Raw genomic sequence first — 20,956 nt, forward strand, 5'->3', positions numbered from 1 at the left:
GTGTATAGAGTTCCATTTTCTTGTACTACTGAAGGCATGGAATTAGCCCTGTAAAATAGATCATGTACGTTTCCAGGTACAGAAATGATGACTTGCACAGCAACTGCTAAGAGGCAAAGATCAAGCCATGATTCTTACTCATTTGTTTATTAAGATCTTTGGAATAACTAAGGAAAAATAATATACTTGAAGATTCAAGTCAGTTAGTAGGACAAACTTTGTAAGTTTGTTGTATAGGACTCCTGAGAAATATCACAGAATGTCTTCAAAACAGGCCAGAAAAAAAAAAAAAAAAAAAACAAAAAACAAAACTGTCAGTTTAGGTATATTGATCCTGCTTTGGTGTAAGGGAACGAAGTAGGTGGCTTCTTGATATCCTTTTGAGCTCTGTTTTCTGATTCTAAATTCCCAGTTGTATCTTTGGGGTGACTACCTGTAGATTTTTGGGTGGCAAAAAATTTTATCAAATACAACCATAGCAAAACACGTACTCATCTCAATTCTTTATTCCAAAGTGAATATCCAATCAAGCATTCACTTCAGTATCCTGCTGGTTTTCTCATTTGTTGACTCATGCAGGATGAGGGCAGAAGGGTGCTGCTGAACACCTGATTACATCCTTGGCAATGGGAAAACCATGTAGACAAACACCAAGAGTGCCAGCTCCAGCATTCAAAACTTATATAAATAAAATACCAGAGGCCAAATTAAGCTTTTACTTTACTGTTTTCTTCAGTCAGCAAATGCAAATATATTTCTCCATAATTTATGTCTTGACAGATGATAATGAATGTGAAAATGCTACTCAGCCTTGTGGAGAGCATGCCAATTGCACAAACACTGTGGGAAGTTATTTCTGCATGTGTGTGCCTGGTTTCAAATCTAGCAATGGTCAACAAACTTTTGTACCTAATGATGGAACCTCCTGCGTGGGTAAGTTATTAATGTCTGCCAGCTAACTTTACATTGTCACTCTTCCTTTATTGTTTCTGTTAATTACAGAAATCTAGCAAAATGCTTTCAGGTTTGTGAAGTTTGGAGTCTGGATATAAAATTCCCACAATTTAGACTGGTACAGACTTAATATTCCAGTTCAGGCCAACATTTCTCACCCATAACACAGCAGCTGCCATTGCTTTCAGTAATACTTCAATCTTGACTCTGCGATATTTTTAATCCACATGTCACAGTTTTAGACAATTAATATATAGTTAAGGTTACAGAGAAATCCCTAGTCCATGTATTTATTCCAGTTTTTCACTGATCCATGAGAGAAGTGGTCATATCCTTAAAACAAAGCAGAGTGACAAAGTATTCTGCATTCAGGTTGTTCTGGACCAACAGAATTGCCAATACATTTGACCTACTATGCTCTGAATATCTTTTGTTTGGGGCCTTTGGTTGGGATGTCTTTGGTAATTCTTCAAGTCTGATCAAAAGCAGCTAGAGAGATCAGCAGTTATCCTACAGCCTGTGCCATCCATCAGCCTCTGTTTCTGTAGCAGTTGTATGGAACATATTCAAAATTATAGGGGAGGAAAAGTTCTCTGGAAAAATGTTATTTCTGAACAACTATGCAATCCTTTAGGATTTCCTTTTGAATGGAAGATCTGTAACTACTTCTCTTTTTTCAAACTCCTGGTAATTTTCTCTCTACTTTGCCACTGTCCTCAGGGAATGGGAAAATGAGAAATAAATCTATTGCCCTTTACACCTTTATGCTGACTGTGTCTCATTCTAGATATGTCTCCTGTGAGCTCGTAAGTGCTGACAACCTCTCTTCTTACTGCTCTTAATATCAGCAGAATGGCTGCATATTAAGCCAGAAAGTGATCTAATCAACATTTCTTGCCCATTGCTCACATCCATCTAAAAGAGCTCTGCTTTATCCAGCCGCTATGAATTGTTCTTAAATTAGCTGGGATTGAGACTGTTAGCACATTGAGCTGTAAATATTCTTGTCATTTCTGGTCCAGGCTTTGATTTTTATGTTATGACATTTCCTTAACTTCAAAACTTTTGTCTTCAAAGTTATTTCTCTGACTGTTCTTGTGTCACTTTAGTCTTTTACCATCATCTTGCTAATTTCTTTTCTTTTTTTTTTTTTCCCTCTTTACTGGGCAAACTGAGCTTTTTTTATCCTCTAATGGTGGTTAGTTTACCACTCTTCTTCTTTTTGCAAATCCATATTTGGGAGGAGCTGAGAGCTTCCAAAACTCACACTGAAATAAAAAATTACCTATGGGCACCTTTTCTCACTAAACAAGTGTACCAATTACTTTACCAAGCAGTGAGTCCTAAAGACAACCTTTTGATCCACAATTAATTTTCTACTTTATCTGTCAGGGAAACCATAATAGGATATTTTATATCCAATGGATCTGCTGCTACAGGTAGTAGATATGACTTGCACACAAGCAGCTGACAGTAGTGTATTCAGGGTGTGTTACACACAGCTGTAACAAAGTTGACATTTTAAATGCAGTGCAAGTTACCCAGTATAAATCAGAGGACAGAGCTATCAAGTATCCATTATATCCAAGTTTATAGGGACCCAAAACATTTTCAGATCCTGCAGTCTTAAGTTTTCTTTTTAACATATATGTATAATGTATGTGGCAGTAACTTTAAAAATACAGTGGTTGTATTTTGGAGAGTATGCCATTATGCAACCTATTTGTTTATGCCATTAAATCTGTCTGGAGTTCCCAGTGGTGCAAGTGTGGTACGTTACTGTGTGTGTGTGGCTCCATTTCAAAGTCTATGTGCATATGCCTGTGTGTTCCTTCCCTCTTTCAATACTATACTAAACTTCCTAATGATTATAACCCTTAGGGTAGTGGACCAAAATAAAAATTGGGACAACAGCTTTGGGAAATGTCACTTCACACTTAATCCAACCAGAATGTTGAGTTTTGAGTTAAGGGTCAGCAGTATTTCATTGATGTTATCAGGCAGAATTGGTGAAGAGATGACGCTGAAACATGCAGGTAGAGGATGAACTGGAGGGTAGGAAGGGAGAGAGACAAAAAGAGAAGGAGAAAGAAAATGAAGAAAAAAGAGGAATGAAGAGATGTGGTATTTCTGAAGATGACATTTTTCTGCCGTCTTGAATGTGAGCTATTAAAATCTATTTACTGTGTAAAAGCCATGCTTTTTCCTTAGACTTCACATTTTATTGAATGTTTGGCTGAAGATAAAAAGGTGAAATATAAACCTACTTTTTTCACCCCGGTCAACAGAGTAAAAACGTGAAAATGGCCATCTGTAAAATGAAAGTGATATCTGTGCCACTCTGCCTTTTCCAGGAACATGCTATTAGTTTTCTTCAGGTATTTCTGAGAGCACTGGGAAGGCACCCATTCTCCATCACATCCTTTTCTGTGACAGGGGAGTTGTAGAGTGGATGGGATATGGCATTATGCCACATTGCTAACTTTTCTTTTACCTGTTGCCATTCGTAGGCTTTTTCATTTCTACTTTGTGTGTGCTGCTGCCTTCCACAGTATGGAGACACAGGGAGGGAACATCTAGTCCTTTGCAATTGGACTTTTCAAACACTTGCAAGCTACTAATAAGCAGAAGGTATAATGTAGACATCAAGCTGTCTTGACTGACTGGTGAAGAATCAAAGCGATGTAGGTACAATCCAGTAATTGGCAAGACTGAACATAATAACTGTTCTCAGTGCTTTTAATTTAATTGAAATTTTCTTGCCTGCTGCAGTAAATGAGGAGTGACAAAGCACAGAAATAAAATAAAAGGTTATAAATCTATTTTCACACTAGCCTAAGTGGTGTTGGTGATATTATTTTTCTGATCGGAGCTATTATAAAAGCTTCAAAGTTCAACTCCATGATTTGTTTTGAATATTTACTAAAAGGCCAGGGCTTTTTGCAGAGCTATGGCAATGCTCTTCTGTTTAAAAAGCTGCTGTTCTTCAACCTTTGCTCGGGAATGTTGTCTGTGAAGGCTGCTCACACAAGCCTTGGCAGCCCAGTCCCACTCCCACAGTAGATCAAGGATGACGGTTTGAGCTCCTCGCCCCAAAGCTCCAGTAAAATTGGATTGCTGAAAGCACTGACAAGCTGTTGTCCATGTGTGGTCCAACAATTGCATATTCGGTTAAAAAGGCATAACTACAAAATATGAAGAAATGAAAACCTATAGCTACCGCATACACTATTTCAAAGTAGGAACTTAAAAGCAGCATTCTTGCAAATGTCAAAAACTGTTAGCTGCCCCTGACAATCTCATTGATTTAAAAGGGATATGAAGCTGATTAGTACCTTGCAAGATCAGGCATATTGCCTTTTAATTTTGTCATCCAGGAGATTTTTTTTTTTCTCCCCCAGGAAACAGTAAATTAGATAGGTGTGATATGAACTCATTCCATATGGACAACTCAATTGCAGAAAGTCTATTTGCATATACTCAACAGGGTGTCTCTGGGAGACTTTAAGTAGCCATCCTGTTGTCAGAAATGTACCTTGGTGTTTGAGTTTCTGCTGTTGTTTTGGATAATCATGATTTCTCATTAAAATCTCCATTACACTTAATATCTGACATAATTACAAAAGAAAGGTTAATTTATGTGACTGCCCAATAATGGCAAATAAATGATTTACCAAACTAAAGGTTCATGAAAAGCAAAATATCATAATAATTTCAAAGTAGTTGCATCAGTAAATCACATGGAAATCTGATATTTAGCAATGGTAGTCTGGAAAGTATTAAAATATTTATTTATTTATAAGTCATTGTAAGTTTTAGCAAAGCAGTTTTAGCAAAGCTTGTTGTCATTTGCTGGTGTTGTAGCACTGCATTACATGTTGAATATCTTGTTAAGATGTACATGACCTTCTCTACATAGATGACAAGGCCAAAGAAATCTTTGGTATAAGGCTGATGTGTGTTCTTTTTATACAAGCTGGTATTGTCATGATTTTCACCCTTGCCACTTCAATTCATTCAAAGTTTGTCTGTCTTACACAGAATCACACAACAGGGCCCTGACAGGCACCCACTTATTTCAAAAAGAGCTTTATAATTTACTGATGTGAGAGGTTATTTAAATGTCAAAAGTAAGAACTTTAGCCTTATGTCTTTAAATGACAAGATTTAATTATGAGGTAGCCCGTGTGTAGCACCGTATCATGCTTTTCCCCTCCCTTTTCTTCACTTTTGCCAGATTCATTGATATATAGTGTGGCTAGCTCCATGACTATGAATACTGAGGTCACAATGACCAGACTAATATAGATAATGCAAAACTCAGTTCATTAAAGAGAAACATTTGCAGTTTGGAGCATTAAATATGGAAGCAAACTATTACCCTAATGCAGATAATTAGAATTTAACCTCGTACTTTAAATTTCAGTGCTTTGCGCCAACACATTCAAACACGCAGCCTCCTTGGCAGCTCTCCCTGCAGAGCAGAGGTTGTTTTGTTGGGGAGGGCAAATGCACCTTCAGCCCCACCTCTATTTCCCATCTGCACCATGCGGGAGTCTGAGAGGCTTTTCAGCAGGATCTTCTGAACCCCAGGCTTAAAATGCAACATTTGAGATGCAAATCAGAGCCATTACTCAGTGAGGAAAACAGGGATATGAAAATGAAGTAGGACCTCAACCTACTTCTTGAACCCCAGGAGAACCTCTGTGATTATGAGCAGAAGAAAGGGGGCTGGGGAATTAAGCACAAAACAGCCAAAATTGTGTGGATGCAGAAACTGTTGAGATACTCCATTGAAAGTTTAAATGCATTTTATAGTTGCCCCGTATACAAACAAAAAATAAAAAAATATTTTAAAAAAAAGCATTAATCTGATTATTTATGGCGGTTCTCTTGCCATTAGTAAATAATGTTCTACAAAGTTACCAACAATGCTGTCCAAATAGGCAGATGGCCCCTACGTATCCTTCAGACATCTTTCTGCATTACCTAGATGTAGCCACAGACATGCAGTATGTTTTTCCATTTTATCCACAACTTCTGTTTCTCTAGCAACATTATTTCACATACATTATTGCTCATTTTTGTTCTCTTTTTTTAAAACAACCAACAATCTTGTATCAAAATAAGAGTGCAAAAGTAGTCCTTACATGCTAATAGTGCATTTACAGACCCCTACATCTGCTGTCTGTCTGTCTGCACAAAGGCTTCTTATTAATTCAGGTAGCTATTCTCCTCCACTAACGGGTTTATCAGTTCTTTTTCACCAAGTTCTTTCCCAAACTCAGTGTCATGCCAGTTACTAACTTATGTCGTCCTCTACAGTTTCCATTCTTCTCTCTACCTTTACTTTCCTTCAGTCCAGTTCTAAGGCTGTTCCTTTAAATCTGCTCATGTATCACCTCTTCATTTCTCAACTTCTTTTGTCAGATATACCTGTCCCAAATCTGTTCACTTTTTTCTCCTTTTCCAACACAGCACTTCACAGTCCATTACTTCATTCTTCAGAATTATTTGGTATTGTACCCAGTTTACTTTCTCTGTTGATTTATTTGATTTTTATCCTCAGCCAACCAAATAATGCAAAATAATCCCTACTCCAGCCAGGGAGTTAGTACCCAGCTCTCCTAAATTGGTCGATTCATGGATTCCCTTACTGGAATTCATCAATTTTACTCTTGGATTGTGCCCCACACAGTTATTGAATGTGTCTACCTAATGGCAAATTATTTAGAAGCACAAAGACCATTTTAGGCAAATGTAATTTAAATGTGGATTAAAAAAAAAAAAAAAAACAACAAAAACATTCCAAGCACTTTGAAGGGCATAGAGCTTAAATCTTAGCTTAACGAAATGGATAGAGTGATCTTTTGTAGCATCCTTTTAAAGCCATGACTTAAAAGAAAAGGCTGCAGTTTTCTTTCTCTTTTCTAACTGAATCATAAGGCTGAGAAAATCTATTTAGTCTAATCTCTGGAAAATGGATTTCAGATGATTTGCATCATGCCGAGCATTTTGTTATCATAGAATTAATATTTACACTCATGATTTTAAAACATGAATGATGCAGTATTATATAGTAATAAAAGTGATGGTATAAAAATACGATCAATTATGATTTATCCTTCTAATCCCCAAGTATTATAATTGACAGGTGTTTTGCCATTAAGTTTGCCTTTTTAGTTTATGCTTTTTTTTATTGCATGAAATTTTATTATGAAACTGCTTGCAGTGTGCAGGGTTATTATCAACAAAGCAGCAAGGTGTTAGTCTGTAAATACTTAAAAAATTCAATTTCTCATGATATTTGCAGATGTAGATGAGTGCAGCAATGAAGGAACTGTTGCCTGTGGAGATCATGCAAAATGTGAAAACGTGGATGGAGGGTTTAACTGCTCCTGTAAGGAAGGTTATCAACCATCCACAGGAAAATTGCAGTTTAAGCCAAATGATGGCACTTCCTGCCAAGGTACATGATATTATAAAGGTTTATGTGTTATTATAGATCTACATCTTCTGAGAAACCCACCAGTGCCTCTTTATCTTCAGTTAGATTAATCAGCAAGACATGAAAAAGAGGCAAGGCAGTGGCATCTACATTTCCTGAGAACAGAATAATTTCCTAAATGTATTTTTACTAAACAGTGTGGTGGAATCCATTTGAAATAATGGTTACCTCCTCATAGCTGTCAGATCTGTAGTCTTCTGTAAATTTGAGCTGTCTCTTAACTTCATCTGTGGAAGTCCCAAGAAAAGGGGCCAAAATCTACCTGAGTAAAACAAAAGCTGAGTCCGATACAGTGCTGTAAACTTGGCAAAGATAAAGTCTTAGTAGTTGAAGTTTGAGAACGGACTGTTGCGTCTTATGTTCATAGATTCAGAATATTAGTGGTTTGGGGAATTACTTAGACAAGAGCTCTTACAATGGGTATATATTGAGTATTGATTAAACTACAATATATAATTAGTTTCTTTCTGATTTCTACAGAAAATCCGAAGACCAAGTGTGAGTTATACAAAGACTGTATAGAGGAACATATTAATAGAACTTTAGCTGGAGTAAGTAGCATTGGTTTATAGATTAATTTCCAAATCCTTTAATTGATTCTGTTCAAAACTGTTATTTCAATTATAATAGTTCTTAAAGAGCTTTTAACAAATGCTTGAAGCATACAATTGAACTTAAGCATGTTTACAGAAGTCTTTTTAATAATTTCAAATTATTTGAACTGGGTTGTATGTTCAAATCATAATAGCTTGCTGGGAATCTGTACATCCTGTTTCCAGCAAAGTGAGTCATGATGCATGAAAAATTCAGAAGCGTGGTAATCACTCAACTGTTTCTGTAATTTCTGAAGTTACACACTGCTGCATTTACTGATGTGCAATTATTTGCTTGTTCAGAGTGAAAGGCAGCAAGATAGCTTACAAAACTAATGTCAACAAGTGACAAAATAGAAAACGGAGCAACAACATCCTGGTATGTTAGTATATTTACTCCTCAAAGCATAGCATATAAAGTGGTACAGAATTTATAGACTCGAAGACTCTGGACTGAAGATTTTTTGTTTCACCAGAAGCAAAGATTCCTGAAGCAAATTAAAAAAGTATTAATGAATTCGCTATACATTATTTACAGCTATAGTATTATCTAATTTAAAAGGATACATGAAACATAAGCATAAATAAATTAAAACCAATTGTATATGTTTGCATTTCATATTAAGCAATTTTGCCGAAGTTATGAAATTCAGAATGATATTAAATTAAAGGCTTTTATTAACCTAGTAGAAGATATACACTGTATTAACACGCTTTCTGTTAACCTACAATGTAATACATTATATTAAATATAATGCATGTATACTACATTTATGTGCAAAGATGCAGTGAATACCACAGCAGGATCTTAGAGTGAGGGTCTTTTTAATATGTAGTCAAAGTAAACTTAAATTAACAAGTAATGAGTTAAAATACTTCAATTGTCTGTAAATAACAGTGTGTCAGATTTTAGTATAGTTTTCAGCCTGCGTTCTAGTTCTATGCAGCTGCAGTCAAAGACAAAGCAAGCCCCATAAAAGCTGTTCAGCATCAGAGACTACAATCTTACAAAATCAGGTGTTGGGGGGGTTGATGGATAAAATCTCATTAGATTCCAGTATCATGAAATAAGAACTGTTTTCTTATTCAGTCTTGAGACTGAAATTTGTAATCTTAATCTTCATCTGACCCTCTCCAGCCTATTACTTTTTAAACTAGTTATTTTATGGAAGTGCATTTAGCAGTTCATAATCTGAAGCAGTGAAGGTGAGATAGGCAGTACAATTTCACTAAACTACATACTTTATAATCTGCATTTGAGAAAAAATAACCACAAAATATACAAATACTTCCCATCTGCTCCCACCTCATTTAACAGGAAAGAGTCAATGGAGTAACAATATCACTGATATTGAATTATTTTTGCAGAACATTTATTAGTTCATTTTGGAGCACTAAGATAAATAAAACTGAGCTGTAATAGTTTTTTTTTAAAAAAAAAAAAAAGTGTAATGATAGCACATGGGTTTTTTTTTAATCACAGTTACTTGTTAGGGTTATACCAGACATGTATAACACCATTACTTTAGAGGTCAATCTGTTGGTTTAAATAGCGCCTCTTTTTATGCACAAGCATTTTAAAAGCCAGCATGTTAATTCACAGAAATTAGTCACTCGCATTGGGTTTACTTTCATTTGCAGAAATGTGACTTTACTTGTTTCTTTAAGATGCAAGTTCTTGTATTTTTCAGATTAATCATTTAAAAACACCCCTGGAGATGCTGCAAGAAATTAATAAAAATACTTTGGGACCACTTTTACCTGTAGATGTGATTTCATATGTTGAAGCACTATCTTATTCATCGTTGAATACCATGCACTACTCTGCTTCTGACAATGAAGCACTTCATAATACAACTATTAATGTAAGTTGATCAACCCCAAGTTGTGGGGGTTTTTTCTTATTTTACAAATAGCATATGACTTCTTTTCTTAAAAATATTCTTTTATTTACAGGTTTTGGTTAACATTGTGAACAATTTTTTACAAAAGGACAAAATTACAGTCTGGGAAGAAATTCCTGTAGATAACCAAAGACGAAGCCTGACTAAACTCCTTCATACTGCAGAACAAGCGATGCTTCTCATGTTGCAGAACTTCAAAAAGACAACACAGCTAGATGCTAATGCAAGTGACATAGGTAAGATAAAGAAAATTAATCTAAGGTATACTTTAGATGTGGATTACACTGAGGAGTTTTTCAGAACAATTATGAAGATTAGAAATGGTGTTATTTGAAACACACAGGTGTTAATTTGTATGAGTTTCATAACTAACACCTGACTTTCAGTGTAGAATCATAATTTTCAAAGATTGAACATTTGAGCTCAGAGCCCAGAAAAAAACTGGAGAGGCTGTGAGAAGTTGTCCTTTCAGATTCTCTTTCAATCTCTCATTATAGTCACACTGTCACAGTAAATCTGGATTCATCTTATATGCACAAAATTATCCTATGCATCTTATACGCGTAAAAAAACATCAGTGGAATGAAATTTGGATTTTCTTTATACAGATTTTTTTTTTTTTTTTTTTTTTTGGTTCAGTGAAGGTATTGTAAATTAACTTGGAATAAAGATTGTACCTAGTGAGTCCATTCTTGAGTGGCTTTCTTTTCAGATAAATTTCTCATTTTAGGAGGAATTTCAGAGGAGAATTGGTTAGTCTCAGATGAACCATTTTGCTCTTCTACCTTCTTCCTGTGTGTTGGTGTCTTCACACCAACTCCTGCTGATTTTCCTGTGGTAATAGTTTTACCATTCTTTCAGTGGGATCAGAGTAAAGCTAATACCAGCCGCTTCTGAAAATCCTAATAAAGCATTGCTGATTCCTTTGGCAGTGGCCACCCTTTCATCTTTATTTTTCTGAGTGTATCCAAACTGTATGTGACCTGATATCTTATTTTACATTCAGTACAGTCCTTCAGTGCCTCTTACTGGTTTACTATTTTATAAGATGACTTGGTGAGAAAGATTCCTCCTTTGGTCCTGAGGCAGGTCAAATCGCTTGTTCTTCCATTACTTTTCTGAAGCTAAATTATCAAAACTGGTGAAAAAATAGAGGGATTTGTTCCATAGCATAAGCTCTGTAGAAGCAGATTCATGTTAGTGCAGTGCACCTCCAGGTCTGCAGCAGATCCAGAGTGGTGCCAGGAGCTGGCTGCAAAGCCCCTGTCTCTCACCAGCCTGACCAAAAGCAGAGGCTCTCGTGGCCACAGAGCTGAGACCATGAAGGTCAAGATGAGAGGTTTCTGGTGCAGCCTCCAGTGGCAGTGCAGATGTCAGTCAGATCAAGGTGACAAAAGAAACTGATAAAGAGAATGGGGAGGAATTTCCATGTTAAAAAGTTGATGATATTTTGGCTTGCTTTTGTTCTAAAATGGGAAACTGTATGAGCTCTTTTCCAAATTGGCCCCAAACTCTAACATTTTTTGTTATTGTTTTACAGCATGAATATATTTTCCACAGGGCTCATATGTGCCCCACACATCTATTTTGGGACAAGACCTACAACATTACCCCTCTCTTTCCACTGTTTTTTATGCTGCAAGCTCTCGAACTACAAGCTTTTCAAAACTCCAGCCACAGAAAACTATTTCTTACATCCTGACAAACATTTTCTGACAGCTGGTCTATTGAATAGCTCATATTATTTTTGTGTGCTGTGCTATAAGCAATGCAGATGGTCTAGCTTAGTGATATTCCTCCATCAGTCAAGTTTTAGACTTTGTTGTTGTTTTGTTTTGTTTTTTAAAAAAAGACCTGATTGACTTTTTTGTTTCCATCCTGGGTGATTGAAACTCAGCACTATAATGAACCAAGTAAAGAGCTCAGTGTCCTCTAATGTAGTTTTTGTCCTGAGGGGTGATGCTTGTTTGTTTGCTTTTTGACAAGACACATCATTATTTCATGGTGAAATGTGTATTTGGTAGCATGGATAGATAACTATAAAATATATACTTTTCAAAAATTGGCTTTTATCAAATGTTACTATTCAGTAGAGAATTTTATGCTTTGCTTTTTATAATTGTGATTTGTGGTGCCTCTCAGAAATGCATTTTTAATAAAGCAATAGCTCTTCCTAAAGTAACCTACATTGTTCTTTCCAGTGTCTAATTTAATGTAAGGTAAATAAAAGACTATATTTTTCATGGAAAGAGTAAAATGTATGAGAGCAAAATGTATGCATGAAAATAACAAAACGTAGAGGTTTAAGCAAACATGCTATATTAATAGCATTTTTCTTGCAATATTTGGCACAATTATATATCCTTAAAATTCACAGTAATTATGCAATGCAATAGCACATTTATTAACCCAGCTGTAAATTATGGTTGACTGTAATGGAGCTATGATTTGTACAGTATTTTTCTTCTTTTGCAGCACTCAAGGTTTTTGCGTTTGATTCACACCACATGAAACACATTCACCCTCATGTATACACGGGGGGAGATTACATAAAGATCTACCCAAAGAAGAGAGAGGGGTCTCATCCTAATGGTAAGAAACAAAAGTTAGCGAGTAGGTTGGTTAATAAACATCTTGGATAGACTTGTACCCTCTAGTAAATAACCAAACATGCAGTTTACCAAGACTGAGCTTCAGCCCTGCTGACTACAGGGGAGTCAGGGTATTTTTGTCATCCTCTCTTACCCCTTTATTGTCTCAGGACTGATATTTCTAACATTTTCAATGTCACAGTGAGTATCCAGTGAATTTTAACACTGGATATTAGTAACAGAGACATGAACTTTATCCTTTTCTCAGCCATAGATCTGCTGTGTGACTTTGAACCAGCCTTTTCAACAGTCTGTGTTACTCCTCCAAAAACTGGTACATCTTTTCTATTTAGAGAGTAGCTCACTGGAGCAAGAACATGTAATCTTTAGCACCAAAATCAGCAGGGCCCAGATCTTGACTTAGACCTCAGAGTGCTACAGACTTACAACTACTGTCATCGATAAAAATAAATAAATGTGTTTTTAAAAGCCCTGGGATTAAACCACCTAACACAATAAACATAAAAAAGATCTTTTAAATCTTAATTTTCCAGATAATCTGAATCCCACCACCTACCAGTACCTAAAAATGTGGCTTATCTTTGTACCATGGAGAAAAATCACATTTTTTCAGATCAGCACTGCATCCTAAAACACCTTTTGCTTTCTTTTTCCCTATGTGCTTTCCATCCTGGCTCCACAGTAATGGAAGTCAAAGCAAGCCAGGTACTCTAGAGATGCCCAGTATTTACCTCAGGTCTGAGCCATTTTAGTTTATGAGACCTGACACTACATGTGTAGCCAATTGCAGAGCAGCAGCAAGCATATATTACTCTAGAAAAAATATATATACGTATATCTAATTAGAATTTCCAATACAAACACACATTTTTATTTGTAATGGAAGTTACATTGTTTTAAATAAAGCTGTATTTCATTGTCTCTAAAACATTTTTATAAGTATTCCACAAAGATTCCATCTGTTTTGCATATTTTATGCAATAGTAGTAATAATGTCTATTGTTTATTGTTTCCTTAATGTCTTCAATTTTGTTCTTCTGTAAAAAACCCACAAACTACTAAACATGGTCTGTTTGATTGATAGGCACCATTGCAGTTGTCTTTCTGCGGTATAACAATATTGGTTCTTTGCTTTCGTCGCCTAAAAACCGCTCTTCAAAAGATACTTCAGAGCAGAGACAGACAGTAAGCTCATCAGTTATAGCTGTTGCAATTAGCTCAAATCCACCTACACTCTATGAGCTCGAGAAAATAACATTTACCTTAAAGTATGCCAAGGTAAGGGTTTTTTTTATTATCAACTTCAAATAAAACAAAGAATAGCTAATCTTTTTATGTGACGTAACCATACCTGCAGTGTATGATATATTGAGATATAATTCTATTTCTTGCTGATGTGAGTTTTTCATTTATTTCTCTAATAAGATTAATCTCAAATGTGACACCCTAAGTGCAATATACTAAATATGATACAACTGAAAATTGCTATACTACTCAAGCAAGGAAACAATACCGTCTTTGCTGAGTTGTAGTATGAATAAAATGTAGCATGAATAAAATGTAGATGCCTGAACCAGAGATTATTACAGGATCTTAGCTATTCTGTATTTCGGTGGGTTTCTGTCTGAAAGTTTATCAGATGGTTAAGCATGCATGCTAAAAAAAGTGAAGAAATGCTTCAAAGCTAATGCAAAAAGTTAACCGGGAGCTAGGAGGTAATAGCAGAGTTTATAGTATTGCAACTTTGTTATTTCTGAAATCTGAGCAGGTTTATTTAAAACTGAGAGTTTTACTTCCAGTATATATGGATTTTTCTGACTTCATTTGTATGTGAAGAATTGCCTTACATGGCACAAAGAATTAGCAGAAACATAACAAGAAAGCAGTGGGACAAGGTGTTAACCTTGGTTATGTAGCTTTTTAAATTTGTTACTTGCCTTCTAATATTTGAGCTAGAGATCACCTTTATGTAAATTTGCATATATTTTTACAGTGTATAGTACAGTGGGGACCTTATCTTTGGTTAGTAAGGACTAACTGTAATAAATAATACTAATGGTCTTATTCATCGCTGTCATTGCACCCGATATAGCAGGTGTGATATGACCCTGGCTTTATCCCAGATTACTTTGTAAAATGCACAGAGTAAGTCTCAGTTTTTCAACTGCTTGTTTGGAAGGGACTATGAGCAGGACAAACCATGTGGCTGTAACCTTGGTGTTTAGTCCATGTTCAGCAGGTGCAGGTGTATATATAACAATGTTTTCAGTAGGTAAAAATTCCAACACCTCTGCAAGTGCCAGAATGGTTCAGTAATCTGATTAGTCTACATGTTTATTGTGGTATTAGTTGTGTGGATAAAATGCTTCCATCTCCAGCCATGTTTTAATTGCTTGGAATAGGCCTTGCAGAACGTGCTTTTTGTTTCTCAGCCTTCCAAAGGTAACAAGCAATTTTTAATGAATTGCACTGGCTAATGTAAGAAAGGTCTCTTGATGGGAAATATCCTGCCTTTTGCCATCAGTAAAACATCTTGTTTCCGTTCCAGACTGCGGATAAAGATATTAAATGTGCATTTTGGAACTACTCAGTAGACACAATGAGTGGCAACTGGGCTACAGAAGGCTGTGAGCTGACACATTCCAACTCCACTCATATCTCATGCAAATGTAATCATCTGACTCATTTTGCAGTTCTGATGTCCTCAGGTGGCTCTGTTGTAAGTGCTATTTTAATTTAATGTTTTACCTGATACTTTCTCCCATCTTCACTCCTTATGTTTTTATTTCGTTGCAACTTAGGTACTTTTCCCCCTTTAGGTTCTCTCTTGTTTTTGTTCAGCAAACACACAATTTATTGTGCACAAAGCAAACAAAATTCCTCCCATATGTGTTTGAATTTCCTTATGTCCTTTCTGCAGTATTACAGAGCAGTGATGCAGCAAAGTATCTTGTTCCAAATACACAGTCTGTTGTGCTTATTTTTGGTGCATTGCTTTTAATTTTAAATCCCACTTTAAGACTGCTGTGGGATTTAACTGGCATTCATTGGTGGCCAGTAACCATAAGGCCCTGAATTTCTCTCTCACAAAACTTTGCCACCCATTTGTGTAACCTTGGTATCTAAAAATCTGCTTTAAATTCTCTACTGAGAATTTACAACAGCATAATCAGTTTGAAGTTTAGGACTATTAGACATGGACACTCATGACCAGTACAAAATTGTGAGAATGACCATGCAATTTATGTGCTTCTTATATTAGGAGGCCCCATAGATTTCCTGGGTCTACATGGCAATCTGCAGGAGCTCAGGTCCTGCCTCAGGAGGCAGCTTTATAAGGTATCAGAACCGAATACAAGCAGAATATCAGCATGAATATACTGTATTGAGACAGTTCTCTCACACTGTGAATTTCATGCTGATAGAGGCTGTTTCCTGGTTGCTAAATAGCATCTTCTGTCTTCAGTTCAAATTTAAAACCTCTGTAGGTACTTATATAGTTATTTTGAAAAGGAAGGCTGGGAGGAAAATAATCTCTGGTCCTTTATTTAGGAAAAAAAAAAAAGCTTAGATACCTTTATGGTCAGCTGAATACTATCCTTATGCTGATGCACAGTCATGTATTTCATTCTTTGTGCAAATACTAACCAGCTAATGTAACTGTATTCCTATACAGAAAATATTCACATCTAATACTAAAATAGCCTGTGTTTCTCTGGAGAATGTTCATGTTACATATCCGGAATAGCATTTGTTTGAAGTGATTGTTATTTCAGAGTCTTGTTTTGATCATGTTGCAAATTCAGTAAGATGGGTATTCAATTTTGCTTATCTAAGTCACTGCTGTGATAAGTCCTCTTATATTAGAAAATGTTCATGTCATATTAATATATGTCTTACTGCCAGTGTATTTGTCATTCACTAAAATGATCTGATTTTAAAATCATATTAGGAGATACTGATGTTAATAAAAAGTTTTGATACAAAATATCAGAAATTGAAAGAGCAGGAATATATACAGTTCATTACTAATTTCCCCTAGAATTATATCTGTCTCACAAAAAACCAATACTTTTTAGATTATCCAAAGTGTACATTTGCAGTGGAACTCTACAAACAGTTTTGATTAATATTTTGTAGAAAAGAAAAAAAAAATGTGTTATAGAATGAGCTCTTTCTTGAGAAGGTACAAAACTATTCTTTTAAATATTATATTATAATTTTCCCCTAGGGTGTTACAAATTATAACATTCTTACAAGAATCACTCAGCTAGGAATAATTATTTCGTTGATTTGCCTCTCCATGTGCATTTTTACATTCTGGTTCTTCAGTGAAATTCAAAGCACTAGAACGACAATTCACAAAAACCTCTGCTGCAGCCTTTTCCTGGCGGAACTTATTTTTCTGATTGGAATTAATATGAACAATAATAAGGTGGGTAGTTTTCAGTTGTGTCTTGATTTTATGTTATAAAATAAATATTCAATATAAAATACAATCTTCCACCTACTTCCAGTATTTCCTAATATCAGTATGAATATTTTAGTGACGCTGACTTCCCAGTCTAGTAACAGAAAATGAAAAATGAACATTTAAAGAAGTAGGGCGTTCATCTGAGCTGGTGTATATTGACTTCGCTCTATGGGTTTCATTTACTTTGTCACCTTAACTGAAACTGTGGTCTCAATACATTTAGCATTTTCACTTTTCACATCTGTTTGGATGCTGTACAAGACCACATTGGTGGTTCTCTGGGTGACAATTTTCCCCAGAAGCCAGGCCAGAGCTGCAGTCCGAAGTTGGCATTTAAGATATTGCACTGTTGGCTTGAGAACCCCTTTCCTTTCTGCATATAAGGTTTTGACCTCTCTCTTTATCTTTTTATACAAGTTGGGTTTCTGATTTTTGCATCTAAAGTTAGGTATAGGAAATAAATTATGCATAAATTATCAAAATGCCCCTATAATTAGCTGAATAAGATTTAAAAGTACTTGAAAAAATATGAGCTGCTATCCCTGAGACAATAATCCAGTATTGATTCATTGAGAAATATTATTTTACAAAGACTTCATAGTAACAGAAGTTATTTCAGAAGTAACTCTTTATGATACCTAATTACATTGTTATCAAAATCATAAAAATAAACTTTATCTAGATCAGGAAAGCATATAGACTACTCAGCTATAACTGGGATCAACCTTGTCAATATGTTTATACAGTTTTTCTGGGAAGTCATGCACCACTTTTAACGGTTGAATATAGTCTCTTTATTTTAGCAGTTGCTACAGAAAACACTGATTAACAACTGTGCTCATGGGTGTAGGCCAAGTTCTTGTCAATCAGTAGTATATCTAGGCTGCTGGACCACCACTTTAGAGTCACTAGGTTGCTGTGCACATATTGTTATATTAACAGAGACATAATAATAGAATTGTGACTCTTGCTTTCTCTGATTAAATTTCTAGCTCTTCTGTTCAATTACTGCTGGATTACTCCATTATTTCCTTCTAGCTGCTTTTGCATGGATGTGCATTGAAGGTATTCACCTCTACCTTATAGTTGTGGGAGTCATCTACAACAAGGGTTTCTTGCACAAGAATTTCTACGTCTTTGGCTACATCAGTCCAGCCGTGGTTGTTGGAATCTCTGCTGCACTGGGATACAAGTACTATGGCACCACAGAAGTGTATGTCGCTTTTTCTGTATCCAAATCAGCATATATAAGGATGCAATAGTCACAATAGCACATTTCAAGGCATCTTCTGCTGTTTACATTTCAGATGTTGGCTCAGCACAAAGAATAACTTTATATGGAGTTTTATAGGACCAGCATGTCTAATAATTCTTGTAAGTATAATTTTCATTTTTTATTGTAGTACATAAAACTGATAATAAAAGGTGTTTAATAATCACCCACCCATTGCCAGCATAGCTGTGAGTGCTAATTATAGGGCAGAATTGGCTAATTTAGACCTTTTTATAGTGACTCTAAATTATTTATATGCTGTACATCTAAATACTTTACTAGCCTGAAAAATGAATGTTTGACAAAAAAAGCTCAATATAAGATCAGAGCTTTTTTTCTTACTTGATTTCTTTCTTTTATACTGGTGGTTTGAGAAATTCTGTGAAACATTTCTGGTTTTTAAGAAGTAGTATCTTTGTATGTCATTGGCATCTCAGCATGGCTCAGCAGGAGGTGTACACAGACACTATCCTAGCAGACAGATAATCTGGTTTTTCAAATGTTGTGTGACTTAATCTCTTATCAGTGATCGGTCATCTTTGTAAGATTAGACTGTCATCTTTATGGTTTTATCACTTGTGTGTACCCTGTCATCATCAAAGCTATTTTAAACTAAATTGCGACGTCAGAGAAAAGAACCCGCTATTTCAGATGGGCAGACAAGTCAAGTATTGATAGCCCTATTTCAGCTGTGAAGAAGGCCTTTTTAATTCTTATTGGAAGTGGTTTCAAACCTGCAAATTTGGCAGGTATTATATGTTCAATTCTGAATCGAGACATTTTGGTGCCTTGGGAGCATTTCTAAGTGCTATAAAGTTTAACAAAGCATTCCAACTGTAATGGGGCATTATTGTATATGACTGGGTTGACAGTGATCTGGCAATAATAGCTGGAGCTAACAGGAAGAGATGCTACAATGGTGAGGCCTCGTGACATCTACAGTCAAGTGAGCTATAACCCTTTGTTGCTTTTTAAGCTATTTGGTGATAAATGTGAGGATTTGTAAAAAGAAGTGGCAATGCCTAACACATACAATATGATAGTAAAACAGTTTTATTTCAATGCCTTAGCCATTTCAAAGCTGAATAAAGTAGCAGGTATAATTCTGGTCAAGTTCTACCCCAAATTCATATTGTAGATCGAGGATAGGCTGGGAGTGACCTACCAAATTCAATTGCAGGGGGATTCCTCCCCATCTTACCTTCCTGGTAAGCACAGCAGACTTCAGGAGAGTCAAGGCACCATAAGCTCCCTTGACTCAGCACTTCTGGGGTCAGAGGGCCCTGATGACCAACAGGTTACTACAGTAAAACAAAATCAGGGGGAGAGACCATCCTTTACTAAGAAATTCTTACACTTCTTAGATTTAAATTATCTCTTTTTTCCATGAAGGCAGCAGGGTTGGGATTTTTTTTGTTGTTGCTCTCATTCCTGTTCTTCATCTGCCTTCAGGTAGAGATTTATGGTCAGTGATGCATCACTGCACTGTTAGCACAGGAAAAGTGCATTATCAAAATATAAAAAATGCCCCAAATTTATGCATCTGTAACCTTGTTTTCAGCTCCGGGTGAGCTGTGCCTGATGTGGGATCTTAGGTACACAGTAGAGAGGTAGAGCAGATCTGCAGAAGCTTTGATATAAATCTAGATGGCCACAAAGGCAAATCCTGCAAGCTGGGCTCTGAGGCCCATAGCCATTCTTTGAGCACTACAGATCTTCCAGCAATCCCTACAAACTAAAAGAAAAAGGAGAGGTGATAGAAGTTGATATAGGCCCTATGCACTAATTCAATCCTCCTATGGATGAGGATAGCAGCCAGACAGATTTTTTTTTTTCTCCCACTCCTTTACCTAAGTGAAGCCACACAAGAAGCTGTAGCTAAACAGCAAATAGCCTCATGATAGTTTTGCTGGTTTTTGTGTGTTATGGAAGCATTTTGTGATAAATTATTTTCACAGTGTTCGCATACCTTTATTATTGTCTCTTCATAATCATACACTACTAGACCTGGGAGGAAATGCAACCCACTTTCAGCAAGCTGCTGCTTCTGCTGTGTGATTTTTTTTTGAGCATTTGGACAGCTTGTTTTGATGGGGTAATAACAAATTGAAGCCTGAAATGCAAGAGGGATGTTTTCAAAGAGTACAGGGAGCTAGGTAATTTGCTCTCACTCTATCCAGGTTACTGTCTAAGGAAAATATGGAAAACATTATGAAAATAGGCACTGACTCTAAACGATGAAATTGATGTTAGATGCCTCTGTGGAAAGCAAGTTTTTGTTGGTAATTCTGTTTCCATTGTCCAGCCTTCCTGTTGAACATACTGTTTGGGCACAACCACAACAAAGTTTAAACTCTTTCCAAAATAGGGCCACTCAGGAAGTCCTTTTAATTACAGAACCAATCTCTTTCCAAGATTTCCATTCTGTCCACAGCTAATTAAAGAAAAAAATACTTATTAAGGACTCTGAAAATGAAATATTTTTATTCTGGGATAACCAGACAGGGCACTGCAACCCTCATATAGAAAGCTGCAAAATCTGGCAGCTACAAGCTTACCATTAACCCTAAGCTTCATCCACTAATAGCATTGAGTTTGTAGGTTTTCCAAGATAGCCTGGAGAGTTTGGATAGCAAAT

General features: G+C 36.0%; 1 protein-coding gene across 5 annotated transcripts in view; it reads left to right on the forward strand.

Moving 5' to 3' along the window:
- The window catches only part of ADGRL4 (adhesion G protein-coupled receptor L4), a 135,329-nt gene that overhangs the window by 96,518 nt on the left and 17,855 nt on the right, over positions 1–20,956 (forward strand). For 4 of the 5 annotated variants that reach the window (XM_033000722.2, XM_033000725.2, XM_033000727.2 and 1 more), the window contains 11 exons: positions 781–933; positions 7,268–7,423; positions 7,943–8,013; positions 9,747–9,920; positions 10,012–10,195; positions 12,435–12,551; positions 13,656–13,849; positions 15,120–15,290; positions 16,803–17,006; positions 18,038–18,258; positions 18,353–18,419. In XM_033000722.2, coding sequence (XP_032856613.2) covers positions 781–933; positions 7,268–7,423; positions 7,943–8,013; positions 9,747–9,920; positions 10,012–10,195; positions 12,435–12,551; positions 13,656–13,849; positions 15,120–15,290; positions 16,803–17,006; positions 18,038–18,258; positions 18,353–18,419 — 1,712 coding nt within the window. The remainder of the gene's footprint in view (positions 1–780; positions 934–7,267; positions 7,424–7,942; positions 8,014–9,746; positions 9,921–10,011; positions 10,196–12,434; positions 12,552–13,655; positions 13,850–15,119; positions 15,291–16,802; positions 17,007–18,037; positions 18,259–18,352; positions 18,420–20,956) is intronic. The other variant, XM_033000726.2, reaches the window with a different exon arrangement.

This window comes from Tyto alba, unplaced genomic scaffold (genome assembly GCF_018691265.1).
Source record: "Tyto alba isolate M040663 unplaced genomic scaffold, T.alba_DEE_v4.0 Super-Scaffold_1000006, whole genome shotgun sequence".
NCBI lineage: Eukaryota > Metazoa > Chordata > Aves > Strigiformes > Tytonidae > Tyto > Tyto alba.